Here is a 16,066-nt window from a genome sequence, read left to right on the forward strand (position 1 = left end):
CCTTGATCACACATTTGACTGACACTCAACAGGTTATGCTTTAGACCGTCTACATACATAACATTCCCAGCTTTAACCTTTTCTTTCAAGAAAACAGAGACTTTACCTGTTATGATAGCAAAATTGTCATTTCCAAATGAGACATTCCTTTCCTTTTCTAAGGCATTATATGAGTGAAGTTTTTATTTGTCACCTGTCATGTGTTTTGAGCATCCACTGTCGAAGTACCACTGATTTTCTTGTTCTTCTGCATACAAGGCTATACCACATCTTTCTGTTTGAAGTTCTTTCCTTCTCCATATCTTGGGATTTAATGGAGTTTGCTCCTTTTGAGATGTTTGCCGAAATTTGCTCTTGCATTCAGATTCTGCATGGCCAAAGTTGTTACAGATTAAGAATTCTATTTCATTTTCAAGAAGAGAAAAGTTATTATAGGAACTTTTCTTGATCCCTGTCACATTCCTTTGATTTTGTGCTTCTCTAGTCATGATGGTTTTGTAAGCAACACATTGAGCAGCTTTGTGTCCAAAATTATGACATGAGAAACATTGTCCATTAAAGAAGTTCCTGCGACTATCGAATCTATTGACCTAGTGATTGTAGTTTCTATTGATATTCATCTTTGGAGTAAACTGAGTATGATTTACCTGAGGTTGGTTGTTCATCCTTGAAGCAAATTGAGTCTGATTTACCTGGTGATCTGCTTTATGCCTTTGTTGACGATTGTCATACTATTCACTGTTCTTTGCTGCATCAAGATAGCTTTTAGTGGAGGTTGACGGCTTTTGTGATTGAGATGCTTCTTCAGTATATCCAAGACCTGTCTTTATTAGAGGAGAACGCTGCACTTTGATAATTTCATTTAAGGTTTCTAATCCTTTAGCAAATCTAAGATTGAGAGATTTCGTTTTCTCAAGATCCTTTCTTAGACCCACAATTTCACATTCTAGTTTTTCATTATGTTTTTCTTTTTCAGCAAGTTGGTATGTCAAGGTATCTATAATCATATTCTTTTCTTCTAAACAGATTTTGAGTTTAGAGATTTCTTCATGAAGGTCATCTTCTTCTAAAGCATCCCAAAAATTATCATCGTCATAAGCCATTAGAAGTCTATAGTCATTACTATTTTCATCTTCATCACTATTTGATAAACCATCGCTATCTTCATGAGTATAGTAACTCTTTTTATTTACAACTTGTTTTCTATTCCATTTTGCATATTCCTTCCCTTTTTCATATTTATCTTTATGAGGACATTTGGCAGCATAATGACCGACTCTACCACAGGCAAAGCATTTGAAGGGTAATTTACCTCTAAATCTTCCAGAACCCTGTTGAAGCTTCTTGACAAAGTTTACTTCATCTTCTTCTTCTGAAATATGTCCTGATTCATTGAGTTCTTCCTTTCCTTTTGCTGAAGCTTTAAATGCGGCTTCTCTCATATCTGATGGACCTCCTTTTCTCATCTCAAAGGCAGTTAAGATTCTGTGAAGCTGTGTCATAGTGATAGTCTGCAGATCCTGTTTTTCTTCTATGGCAGACACTTTTGATTCAAATTTAGCAAACAAGGATCTTAAAACTTTCTCAACTAAGGTAACTTCATTTATATCTTCACCTAAGTTCTTCATACAATTGACAACCTCATCTACACGTAAGAAGTAACTAGCTATACTTCCATCACTGTGCATCTTAAGAGTTTCATACTGAATTCTGAGAGTTTGAAGTTTAGCACATTTTACCTGAGAGTCTCCTTTGTAGCTTAGAACAATTTTGTCCCATATTTCTTTGGCTGATTTGAGCTACATGACTTTGACAGACTCTGATTGTGATAGACTTCCCAATAAAGTATTGACAGCCCTGGCATTGGTTTCATATTGCTTTTTACATGTCGTATCTGTACGAACTGCTGTTGGAAATATATATCCTCCTTCCACAATTTCCCAGACATCCGTTCCAAGTGATTGTGAATAGGTTGTGGTTCTTATTTTCCAATAAACAAAGTTGTTACCATCAAAGATTGGCAGTTTGATGGATCCCACGCTTTCTTGATTACTCATGATGATGGATCTCCCTTCAAGCAATCAAGCTTCTTCTGAAGGACCTGCTCTGATACCAATTGTTAGAAATAATACTGAGAGGGGGGGTGAATCAGTATTATCAGATCAATAATTTTATTTCCCAAACATATTTGTATACGCTACTTCAGCTAAGTGAACTAGCGTGTACACGCGACTGTACTTAAAGCAACCAGCGTATATGCAGAGAACTTTTGATTTAGCCAATTTATCATGCATTGAACTTTAACCAGTATATCAGAGATTTATTAGACAGTGCAGTAAAAGCAGAATAAAGCATCACACATAAGAAACACACATGAACACCAAGATATAAGGTGGAAACCCAATGTGGGTAAAAACCACCTACTGTTGTCGTCTCTGTCTTCTTTTAATAATAAGAAAATCTGTTTACAATCTTGTACTGGTGCAGACTCATACCAGTACGCAGGCTTCTACCTGCAGAAAGTTACAACCTTCTCTCGTTCTCCAGCGTCTACTGGAAGGGAGCTACAACCCCTTAACTCTTGTACTAGCCGATATGTTTACTAGTACGTAGGCGGCGACCTACAGAAGGCTACAACCTTCTTTCTTCCTCCAAGGACTATGTTTCATAAATTTTCAGACTGGATCCATCAACAACATCATAACTGCAATTCAATCATCAAATACATCTGCATCAACCAATCACTGAAACTCAATCATCACTTTCTGAATCACCCACAACTAAATCAATCAATCACTTTGACAACCCATCGTCAAATCACAATCAATCTGATCATTCAGAACATTATCACCAGAATACAGTCACCAGAACTGTTAGGCCCCTATACTATTAGTGTAACCCCTTATTGTTATTAGTACAACCCCCTTATTATATTGTTGTACCCATGTAGTCCCCATATTGTTATTATTGTGCCCCATAGACGCCCACTATTGTTATTATTGTGTCCTTACATTATTATTGTTATGTCGGCTCTGATTATATTATGACCCCTTAAACTCCTATATATAGAAAGGAGATCTTGTCATTTGTATCATCCAAGAATTGTTCATTTATGTAATGTAAAGGAGGTTGCCCCTCGAAGAAGCTGAATTCTAAGGCGTTGATCTATCTTTTCTATCTTTTTGTGAGCTAGTTTCATAACATTTGGTATCAGAGCTTTAAATTCTAGGGTTTCGCTGCTCCAAACAGGTCATCGTAGCATTTGCACTATAACTTTTTTACTGTGACGTTTCAGATGCTAAAAAAAACCCATTTGGGCCGAAATCGTTCTGAACCGTAGGTCCGAATTTCAGAGCTTTTCGCGCAATATTTGTGGAGATATGATCTGAGGAAGTTGGTTTTTTTGCAAACTCCTGAATTACATTCCAAACAGGTGACCTGGGGAAACTCATCATAACTTTCTCTTTGAGCATCAGATTGAAATTTCGTCAGAAGTTATAGAAAGAGGACGGACTGTAGTTTTTTGTGTACGTTTTTCAGATCCAAAGGTCGAAACAGTGACACGTGGCACGTCGTACAAATTTGATCTACTGAACTAGTCTGTAATCAGGTCACCGTGGGATATTTAGCATAACTCTTCCTTGGAGAATCCAATTTGGATCAGATTGGTGGCATTGGAAAGAGGACACAGAGGGCTACTGCAGGTCGCGATTTCAGAACTAGAAGATCCGAAATTACAAAGTTATAGTCATTTCAAGATCGAGCTCCTAAAATCAAGAAAAAGCGAGATGAGGAAGTTTGATGGCAAGGATCCGGTAAATTGGATACTACAGATGGAGAAATATTTTGATCTACATGGTGTACCACTGTTACAAAAGGTATGTATTGCATCTAATTATTTAGAACCGAATCAATTTTTATGGTATAAAGGGCTTTGTTCTCGTAAACCACTTGTCACGTGGTCAATTTTCACGGAGGAAATGATAGCACATTATGAGGATACAAAGAGAAAATCCTTCTTTAGCCAATTGATAAATCTCAAACAAAAGGGTTCAATGGAAGATCACATTGAGAACTTTCAAAAATTGAATAGAAGGGTAAATTATATTCCAGAGAAGCAAAGGATTGATGTCTTCATAGGGACTTTAAAGGATAACGTTCAACATGAGGTTCATTTTTTGGAACCTGATTCGAGGCATTCGAGTTGGCAAGAAAAATTGAAAGCGAAATTATGGAAACAAGGAATCCCACCACTCATGACTATAATTATGGAAGTGTTTCTTCTCCTAGCCTTCCACAACCTACAAGGCTTACACCACAATAATTCGAAGAAAAAAGAATAAAAGGGCTTTGTTACAATTGTGATAGAAAATGCACTAAAGGTCATAAGTGTGCTAAGAATAAATTATTTTACATAGAGTATGAAGAGGAGGAAGAAAAGGATCAGGAAACATCAAAAGAAGAGGATATACGCTAGGACCCAACCCCCGAGAAAGAAGAAATGAATCCGACCATATCTTGTAAAGCATTGGCAAGAATTACCACTCAAACTCTCAAGATAGAAGGACATATCAAGAAGTGAAAGATCACATCGAGAAAGAAGAAATGAATCTAACCATATCTTGTAATGCATTGGCCAGAATTACTACTCCTCAAACTCTTAAGATAGAAGGATATATCAAGAATAAAAAGGTTCAAAAAGTGAAAGATCTTATCGAGAAAGAAGAAATTAATCCAACCATATCTTGTAATGCATTGGCTGGAATTACCACTCCTCAAACTATCAATATAGAAGGACATATCCAAAAGAAAAATGTTCAAGAAGTGAAAGATCACTTCAAGCATCAAGAAATGAATCCGACCATATCTTGTAGAGAATTGGAAGAAATTACCACTCCTCAAACTCTTAAGATAGAACATATCAAGAAGAAAAAGGTTCAAGTAGTGAAAGATCACATCGAGCATCAACAACAAGTTCTCCAAATTTTAAAGGATAATGCCACTTTGATGCAGAATAGAATGAAACAACGGGTAGATCAACATCGCAGTGAAAAAAGTTTTGATGTAGGTGATTGGGTATTTCTACGACGACATCTCAAGCAAGCCATTTATGAGAAGGAAATGTTGGCAATACTACACGCACTTAAGAAATGGCGACCTTACCCAATGGGAAGACACTTCAAGGTAAAAATGGATCATGATAGTCTTAAATACTTTTTAGAACAAATATTATCTTTAGAAGAACAGAAAAAATGGGTCACAAATATGTTGGGTTATGACTTTGACATCATCTACGAAAAAAGGAAGAAAATTTTTGTTGCAGATACACTCTCAAGAAAGAATGAGGATGTGGAAGCATTGTTTTGTGCTATTTCTATTATCCAACCAGATTGGATAAATGAAGCAAGGGATGAATGGAAGAAGGACAAAGAAGTGTGGCCACTCATTCAAAAGTTGCAGAATATTCCAATTCAAACAATATTGCCAGAACTTGAAGAGGAAGGAAAAATCAAATTGGAACCTGGAGCAGTCACAAAAACAAGAACCCGACAGCTACGAAATCGATCAATTTCAAAGTATCTCATCAAGTGGAAGAACTTACCTGCTGAATATTCCACATGGGAGGACAAGAATTTTATACAGAAGCATCAAGAACTACTCAAGCGTTGAGGACAACACTTTTTGAAGGAGAGGGGCATGTTAGGCCCCTATACTACTAGTGTAACCCCTTATTGTTATTAGTACAACCCCCTTATTATATTGTTGTACCCATGTAGTCCCCATATTGTTATTATTGTGCCCCATAGAAGCCCACTATTGTTATTATTGTGCCCTTACATTATTATTGTTATGTCGGCTTTGATTATATTATGACCCCTTAGACTCCTATATATAAAAAGGAGGTCTTGTCATTTGTATCATCCAAAAATTGTTCATTTATGTAATGTAAAGGAGGTTGCCCCCTCGAAGAGGCTGAATTCTAAGGCATTGATCTATCTTTTCTATCTTTTTGTGAGCTAGTTGCATAACAAGAACCCAGAACTCTGCAACAGCAAACAGAAACAACTAAAACATACTTTATAAGGTATACGCTACTTCCATGTGTCGAACCAGCGTGTATAGGCGCTTTTATCAAAGCCAACCAGCGTATACATCTGCAAATATTAATTCATAATTCTGCAGCTATTCCGAACTTCAGTTGTACCTAGATCATAATATTTACAGAATAACACATGCGTCAATATTCAGATCTAGACTATACATGATCAAACCACATAATGATAATTCATTTCAAGCCTTAAGGTCCCGATCCATCATTAGATCTTATCCCTCATCACCCGCTAAGGTTCATCCTTAGTTCAGATCAAGCACAACACCATAAGCCAATAACCTGCATACTAGATCTCACACTTCATCAAATTTTCGATACTTGCACACTTGGCCTAATGATCTTCTCCTCCTTATATAGTTTTAGGCCTTTCTCAATACCATGGACCAAAACCACTTAGGACCAATACCTTGGACCAATACCTAGGACCAATACCTTGGACCAAATACCTCGGACCAAAAACTTAGTTTTCCAAGATATACGTGCTTTTCCTTCTGTGAAAGTGCGTGTGTACGTATACGCTACTTGTGTTCAGTGATCCTGCGTGTATACGCAGCTTGGTCAAGGTGAATCTATGTATACCTCTTTTTCTTCATTCTTTGTAGTCTAATCTGTAATTCTTTGTTGTTGACATGTTGTATTGTGATCTGAGTGAGTTGCCATCAAGGACAACACCTGTATCATAATGCCAACAAATGGGACAGCAAAGGCACAATAGGACAGCAGCTATGAAATGGCAGCATAGGCACAATTGGGACAACAGCTATGACATGGCAGCAAAGGCTACAATGGGACAGCAGCAAAGGTATGGTGCTGCAAACTCATTGGACAGTAGCAAGGTGCAACAATGGCACATGGGACAGCAGTGGCAACATAAGGTGCAGCAGTATGATGAGTGCAGCATGGTCATGAGGTCCAGCATTGTGATGATGGGTGCGGCACGGTGTAGCACGGCGAGGTGCAGCATGATGACGAGATGTTGCACAATGATAGGTGAATAAGTCACCTTGGAGAATCAGTTGAAGCAACATGTCTTCAACTGATCTCATGTATCATCTTCTTAGAGATTATCTATGCTCTTATCTAGATAAGTCAAAGTGTTGACTTCTGTTGTATATGTACTATCTCTCTCTCTCTTTGTTGAACTATTGAAGAACATATAAGAAGAATTGATCAAGGGTTTCCCCACATTGGGGTTTGTCCCTAGCTAGCGCCACACCTTGTGTGCTCTTGTCTTGGCTTGTCTTTTGCCATCTATGTTTATATTATATCTGCAATTTACTTTAATGCTGATGTGATTACTAATCTGGAAAAGACATTGAGCTAACTGTGAAAATTGAAATAAATTGCTCTAAGCATACAACATACCTAAAATTAACACATGGCTTGCCACAGGGTAGATTCGGCCACAGTCGCAGGCTTCACAGGCTCAAGGGAGTGACTGGAAACCTTCGGTTGCATGCACAACTCCTCATCCATGTGACCACAGCTGACTGCAATTGACTGCAGAGAGAAAAATTTGTCTCTGATATATCTTGATGCTGGAATCATATTTCTGAATGTGATTGGGTTATTGGATGATATTGTATTAAGCTCATTGTACTCTCTGCTAAACATTTTATGACAATCTAATAGAAGAAGATTTTTCAAATGGTTTTCCCCCTAGTGGGGTTTTTCTCTGGTCCTTGACCAAATCTGGTGTCTCTTGTTGATGTGTTGATTGTCTCCTTTGTCATTGCATCTATTGTTCTATCTTCAATTACTGTTGATGAATGGAAAAACTAATTGTATTTAGAAAGATTTCTAATTGAAGTATTGAATTGGGCTAAAGTAATTGATACAGCATAGAACAATCTGAAAAATTAACATGGTATCAGAGCTAAGGTGAAGGACAAGCCCAAAAGGAGACAAGCATTAAAGCAATCATCTTTGGAAAGTTGAAGGATATAATCTAGTCAAGTCAAGATGTCTTCCTTCTTCAAGGAAAATGAAAAGTTGGGTGACTCATCTAATTTTGCTGCATGGAAAGTCAGGTTGGAGATCATAGCTAATAACAATGATGTTCTAGATTACATTCAAGGAAAGTACCTGAGCCTTCGGAGAATACTTCTGCGACTATCAAGAACAAGCACAAGAAAGGTGAGTTAAAAGCAAAGCAAATTATAGTGTCACTTTCTCTAGCCTCTGGACTGGCGCGCGCAATGTCTGCGTCACTCAAGCCAGCACTGCCTCTCCCAACGTCAACCTGACTAGAGTTGTCCCTTCTACTGCTCTGTGTCTTCGTCCCTGTCTCCCTGAGAGATGTTGAGCCCTCTTTGTCTCTCCTCCACCTGCAACTCTCCCTCTGAATCGATTTTCTCTTGCCGAACTTCGACCAATGATAAAATCGATTTTACTTGGGCAACTGAGTATCTGCCTGGTGTGTTTTCCAAATGACCCTCAAGCCCCTTCTTATATCTTCATGTTGGGCAACCAACGGCCTAGATTAAATCATAATCAAAGGCTCATATCGTTTTGGCTTGATCCGTGGCTTTTTCTAGAAGTTTCACCCCTGTTTAGATTAATACCCATTAATATTTTAATTTTCCTAAGTTTAGACTTAGGAACCCCATTAAAAATATTAATTATTTTAATAAAATCACTTCTGGGTGGAATTTCCCAAAACGTTTTTGGGTTCTTTGGAATACATGTGCTCAAGCCTCCTTGCAAAATTTGAGGCCTAGAGCACATCTGATGCTACCCCAAATCAACACTCCCTCTTAGCGAGGAATGTGCTCTCGCAATACACTGCTGCTGCATACTGCTCTAATTCTGAAGGATTGTCCTCTGCGTTGTTGATATCTGACATGTTGTCCACCAACTACTGCGTTGTTGCTGCAACTATACTGCTGCCTTTGACACTGCCACTGCCAATGCTACATCTGTACTACAACTCCCTCTGAATTGTTGCATCTGTGTTGTTGTTGGCACTGCCACTACCAACCATCCCTACACTGCAACATGTTGCTGCTACTGAAACGGATTTTCAACCATACCCAACTATTCTCTAAACTGAGTAAACTTAGCTCTTCCAAGAGCCTTTGTAAGTATATCGGCCACCTATTCTCCTGTGGAAACATATTGTAGTTGTACTGCCCCACACTGAACATAGTCTCTAATGAAGTGACAACAGATATCTATATGTTTTGACCGATCATGAAATATTGGATTCTCAGAGAGTTTGATGCAACTCTGATTATCGCAGTAAACCTTGGTCACCTCCATCCTTTTTCTGAATAGGCTCACAAGCAATTTCCTGAGCCACATGGCTTCGCACGTCGCTGTGTTGGTTGCCATATATTCGGCTTCTACTAAACTCAGTGCTACCGATTTCTGCTTCCTGCTGCACCAAGATATCATCCCTGATCCAACACTGAAGCAGTACCCTAAGGTACTTTTTCGGTCTACTGAATTACCTGCCCAATTTGCATCGGTGAACCCATTCAAGCTGATATCCTCCCCTCTAGAGTACTTCAACCCATATCCGATTGTTCCACATACATACCTAAGTATGTGTCTTGCTGCTGCCCAATGCACCCTTTTTGGTTCCACCATGAACTGACTAAGAGTGTTGACAGCAAAACAAATGTCTGGCCTAATGTTGACCAGATACATAAGCGACCCAATGAATTGTCTGTACAAGGTCAGATCTACTTCTTTATCCTCTGATGCATCTATTTTCTTCCAGTTGGTGATCATGGGAGTAGCCATGGGTCGGTAATCTTGCATTATGAATCTCTTTAAAATCTCTGTAGCATACCTTCCTTGTCCAAGGAAGATCTCCCCATTCTTTTGCCAAACTTCCAACCCCAGAAAATAATGCATCAATCCCAAGTCCTTCATGTCGAATTCGACTTCAAGAGGTGTTTTGACACAACGTTTTGACTGATAAAAATAAAATAGGTTGTTGTCCCTGTACTTTTACGTAGACTTTACAGTCTTCCATATAAGACAAGTAGTTGTTTTTAGCTATAACTACTTAACGAAGCATCAAAAATGATATTTAATATTGTATTTGGTTAGGGTAAATTTAGTAGACCAAAATCCATAAGTCATACGCCATATATTTGATTTATTTTAGCTACTAATATATGTTGTTAGAAATCTGCAATATTTTAGCATTGTTTTACAACAGGGCAGGAGACGTATTGGAAACACCCACACCCCATTTACTCTACATAAGGCACTAGACACGTACTAGAGTTGATGGGGAATATTTAAGGACCCCTCCCTTGGTTGTTTAGGGGGTGTTGGGCCTAAATAATAGGGGTTTGGTTCAAGGTAACAATGGATCCTTACCCTACGTGTGCCCATCTAGCTAAGCTGCTAGGATCTTAGAAGCCATGCTAAAAAGATTGGTGACAAAGAGCTTTTTATACTTTGTCAGATACACACTTCCTCTTTCTTTTCTTTTTTATTTTTCATTATTTATTTCTAAGCCCTTTTTTGCTTTGGAGAGAGATTCTACTCTTATGACTTTGAAAGTTGGGGGGTCGCATAGTGAAGTAGTTTATTTGTTTCTAGTCTTTATTTATTTTTCTCCTCACCTCTCTAGCCTTTAAATTTGCATTGGTTTAGTTAAGGTTTACAATTTTTTCCTTTCTTTTTTCTTCTTGACACTTTTGATGGCATTTGATAAGTTAACCATAAGATAGGGGATATTGATTTTTCTTTAATACATGAAATGAAAATGTAAGGGAATTTGATGTAAAGTGTTAAGTATGGAGGTGATGTGACTATGCTACCTACCTTGACTTCCTACTAGTACCTAGTTGTGAAGAATAGGGTACACTTGTCCAGAATAGAAAAATTCAGCATAGAAAATTCAAAGCCAGGTTCATGGCCAAGGGATTCTCTTAAAAAGCCAGGTATACTTCCATTAGGGTCGTGATCCCATTTGCATCACAGATGGGATGACAAATCCATCATGGATTTCAAGAAGGCATTCATGAACAAAGTCATAGAAGAGGAGGTGTACATTGAATAGCCGGAGGGTTTTGAAACGCATAGGAGAGAAACCCATGTATGCAGGTTGAAGAGAGCGTTATACAAACTCATGCAAGCTCTTAGGGCATGGTATGGTCGTATCGACATCTACTTGCAACAAATGGACTTAGTGAAGAATGAGGCAAAATTGAACCTCTACTATCTTATGGTTGGAGGTGAACCACTCATTCTTGTTCTCTATGTGAATGATCTATTCCTGACTAGGTCATTAGGGCTCATAGAAGACTGCAAGAGGGACTTAGCAACAAAGTTCGAGATGAAGGATTTGGGGTTGATGCACTATTTTCTAGGACTCGAGGTGTGGCAGACAGATGGGGAGATCTTCCTTGGTCAAAGGAGATATACTTTGGAGATCTTGAAGAAATTTAGGATGTTGGACTATAGACCCATGTCTACACCTATGATAACCAATTGGAGGAAGATTGATGCATTGAAGCAGGAGGCAGTGGACCCCACCTTATATAGACAGCTTATTGGCTCTCTCATGTATCTGGTCAACACAAGGTTGGGCATTTGCTTTGCAATCAACACTCTTAGTCAGTTCATGGTGGAACCAAAGAAAGTGCATTAGACAGCAGTAAAGCATGTGTTGCAATACCTATAGTTGAGTATGAGTTGAGATACACTCAGGGAGATGGTGTCAAGTTGATGGGCTATACTGATACAGACTGAGCAAGTAATGCAGTGGACCGGAAAAGCACTTCAAGGTGTTGCTTCAGCATTGGATCAGGGGTTGTCTCTTGGTACAGCAAGAAGCAGAAGTCTGTTGCATTAAGCTTTGCAGAAGCAGAGTACATGGCAAGAAGCATGGCAACATGTGAGGCCATATGGCTTCAGAATTTGCTAGTGGAACTATTTGGTCAGAGGATGGAGTTGACCATCATACATTGTGATAATCAGAGTTGCGTCAAGTTATTTGAGAATCCAGTATTCCATGATTGGTCGAAACATATAGACATACAATATCATTTCATTAGGGATTGTGTACAGCGTGGATCAATTCAACTATAGTATGTTCCTATAGATTAGTAGGTTGCAGACATTCTGACAAAAGCCTTGGGTAAAGGAAAGTTTGTTTTCTTCAAGGACAAGTTGGGTGTTCTGGAGAACACCTTCTTCACTAAGAGGAGTGTTAAATAATGTAGCTCGGATAGGTGTTCTAGCGTTAAGAGGTGTCATTAAGTCTAGAAACACAGAGGAATTAATTATCTCCAAGCCCATGTAATTTTTCCTAAGTTTCGCCAAGGGACACTATCTTAACTATGTTAATTAGTGACTTTTAAATATTTCCCAAGTCTAAACTAGGAAAAGTGAAAAATTAATTGACATTAGATGAGATAAGATCAATTTACCTCTAGTAGAAAGTTTCTAAGTTGATCTTAGCTATCATTAGGTCAAGTTAACTTCTAATCGTGGCCATTCATTTGTGAATGAGAGATTATAAAGGAAGATAGATGGGAAATATTGGGCACAAGATCAGATCATAGAGATCATTTGAGTTGGGTGAGTTTTCAGTAAGACAGCAGCAAGGTTTCAAGTTTCAACAGTGGTGATTAGGAAGAGATTTTTCAGAGTTATTCATCTGAAAGACTTCCAACTTCTGAGTTTCAGAGGGAAGTTTCTCTATTAGTTTATTTTCAACAGAGAGTGTCGAGTTAATTTTCTAAAGCAAGTGCTAGTTTGCCAAAGGAGGCACAAGTTCTATAGGAGGCAATGCGAATTGCTTGGAAGACAAATCGAGTTTCTAGAAAGGCAGATTGAGCTTCAGAAGGCCGCACCTGTGAGTAGTGCAAGTTTGTCGGAGAGCCAGTGTGAATTGCCAAAGTGCTAGTGTAAGTTGCTAGAGGCGTTGCGCATTAGTAGAGGCGGAGATCAATTATTTTTCCAGAGCTTTGCCAGTGAGACGTAAGCAGTTGTTTTATTTTATCAATATCAGTTTTAGCTTAAGATAATAATAAAACCCTCAAACTGAAACTAGTTTTCCCCACATTGGGATTTTTCCAGGGACATTTGTCCAAATATACTTGTGTTAATTGTGTAATTGGTTTCTCGCATTTTCGTTGCAATTTTAATTTGGTGAATGGTGTTGTTCATGTTTTTATTTATTACTTTCAGCTGAAGATTGAAATGTGTTGTGTATAAGTAACAGAAATAATAAACTGGTTAATAGCACCTTCTGGGTAACCAAAAAATTCCATAGTTTCTATTTCATATACATTAAGAATCTATTCAATAGTAACTTTCTTCTTTTAAGTTCCATGATAGGCTACATATTTCTTTTTATCTATACGAAATGAATGTGACAAATCATTCCCTTGAAGCCTTAAGAAAATCATAACATTAATCTTGCCCAACAACTATAAAATGCTCCTCTATCTTCTCTTCATCAACAAGAACCTGCAAATTTATTATGGTTGTAGGACAGATTGCTTAACTTCAATAGAAAGCTAATGACACAAGTTGTAAGCTAGTTAATGGGTTGACAACAATATCTAATAATAATTTGCCAAAGATCCATCAATATGAGAGTTCTCAAAAAAAACAATATACTGGACATATATAAAGAGCCCTAACTTAAATTTATCCACACTTCTTGCTCAACTTTAACAAGAATCCTCCTAGATAATTCAACCTTTTGAATTACATCGAATTATATTTAGATATACTAACTATTTAATCTAAGATATGCAACTAAGTTAAAAACAACAACAAAGACAAGCCAAGATATGGCTACCTCTATCGAAATATCAGCACCAGATGTAGCACCAATATCATAGCCATAAAGTAAACCACCTAGGGCAGGAAATAAAAATCTGCATAACACATTGTAGAGTCATAATATCAATTAGAGAAACTAAGCGATATGCTTCAAAATTATCATAAATGACTTAAACTCTTCATAGGAAAGTTGTCTAAGGAGCTTTTGAACCCATAAAAATTTAATTCTCTATTAAATAAATGTAAAAGAAAAGAGACATTAATTCAACTTTCCTAGGACAAAAAATGAATCATGTAATGAAGAATTGCATATGTAAAGTTCAACCTCAATATGCATTCAAACAAATCACAAACTTATGTAGAAAAAGAGAACATAACAATGAAATGTGACATTTTTTAGACGAACAATGCATAAGACCATGTAAGAAATTTGTGCGATGAAGAACCTTCCAAACTCTGAATTGTTGTGGGATGATTGTATCCAAGAGGAGACTCAAATAGGGTCAACGACTAGCAAGAAGGGTAGCGATGAGAACACCTAGCCCTATTTGGTTCAAAAAATAAAGGCAGAGGATAAGGCGGTCATTATGCATCACAGTGTCCAAATAAAAAGGGTAAAATAAGCAACAGCAAAAGCAAGTAGCAACCTCTACAGAAACTCAAATGAATGAGTTTGTCATCAAGTTCAAGAAGGATTTCTTGATGGTATCTTGCCTTTCTGCTAGCACAATTCCTAGGAATGTGTGGTGTGTAGGCAGTGGAGCATTTTCTCATATGACATCAACGTTACAATCATTTTCTAGATAGATGAACCAGGACTCAGAAGTACAAGTTGAGATTGGTGATGATGCCAAGTACCCAATAGTGAGATTTGATAATATTCCCTTCCAACTGGAGTCAAGTAACTCTTTCGATTTTGACGAGGTTTTGTTTGTTATATCTCAAAACGAACTTGCTTTCAATGTCAACTATAGAAGATAAGGGCTTTGAAGTTGATTTTAAGAACCAATAAGTCCTTATCAAGCCAAAGGAATCTAGCTCAGATATGTCGCAAGTAATAGGGGTTACAGAAGGTAATCTTTACAAGTTTCAAGGTGAAATTGCTCAAGCCCTAGTTCATATGAGTGACAACTTGTGTGAGTTGCGGCACAAGAGATTAGGGCACCTACATCATTGAGCATTGTTATTCTGAGGGAGATAGTCATAGGTCTTCCAAAGTTTACTATTAAGCAACATGGAGTATGCAGATAGCGAATGCTTGGCAAGCATGCCAAGCTTGCTTTCCCAAGTAGTGATCATACATCTAAGGATATTCTAGACCTAGTACATTCAAATGTTTGTGGATTGATGTCAATAGCATCCCATCTTAGAAAGCATGTACTATGTTTCCTTCATCTATTACTTCTCTCGCAAAACTCGGATATACTTCCTGAAGCCCAAGAATGAGGTCTTTCGCATGTTTTAGGAGTTCAAAGCTCTAGTTGAAAACTAGATAGGGAAGAATATCAAAGTCTCAAGATCAAATAATGGGCATGAGTATACCTCCAAGAAGTTCAAGGGTTTTTGCAAGGAAATAGGGATCAAGAGGAAGTTGATTGTTCTATAGAACCCATAGCAAAATGAGGCTACAAAGTGGAAGAATTGACCCATCATAGGGGTTGCGAAGGCAATAAATCATGACTAGGACTTGTTGATGGATCTTTAGGAAAAGACATGCAACACAATATTCTACATCCAATATCGGTGTCCTCACAAGATCTTGGAGGACAAGATACCAAAGAAGGCATTTGCCAACATGAAGCCAAAGGTGAGTCATTTCTATATCTTTGGATATCCAATTTATATTGATGTACAAGTAGAAAAGAAGATTAGGTTGGAACCCTCTAGCAAAAAGGGTTTCTTGGTAGGTTACAATGAGACTTTAGAGGCCTATAAGGTCTATGTTCCAGAGCAAAGGAAGATAGCATTGAGCAGGGATGTCAAGTTTGAGGAAGGCTTTGCATCCAGAAGTCTCATGAGCCTATTCTAGTGACAAAAAGATGAGCCGGAAGCTCCAAAGGTTGAGCCAAGGTCACCAATGACATCCAAAGTAGTATAGTGACCTTAAAGCGAAGAGAAGGAGACAGTACCCTTTTTACTTCTATCATGAGACCTCAATGGTTCACTCAACGTTGAGGGATGCTCAAGAGTAGA

The 16,066-nt window shown here is 37.9% G+C and overlaps 1 protein-coding gene across 1 annotated transcript in view; it reads right to left on the reverse strand.

Moving 5' to 3' along the window:
- LOC149234363 (D-xylose-proton symporter-like 2) overlaps positions 1-16,066 on the reverse strand; it is a 297,092-nt gene that overhangs the window by 262,984 nt on the left and 18,042 nt on the right. The window contains exon 3 of the mRNA XM_089368252.1: positions 13,890-13,968. Coding sequence (XP_089224378.1) covers positions 13,890-13,968 — 79 coding nt within the window. The remainder of the gene's footprint in view (positions 1-13,889; positions 13,969-16,066) is intronic.

The sequence above is a fragment of the Pinus tabuliformis genome, chromosome 8 (assembly GCF_031772625.1).
Source record: "Pinus tabuliformis cultivar Carrire ecotype Pingquan chromosome 8, CPIR1, whole genome shotgun sequence".
Lineage (NCBI taxonomy): Eukaryota > Viridiplantae > Streptophyta > Pinopsida > Pinales > Pinaceae > Pinus > Pinus tabuliformis.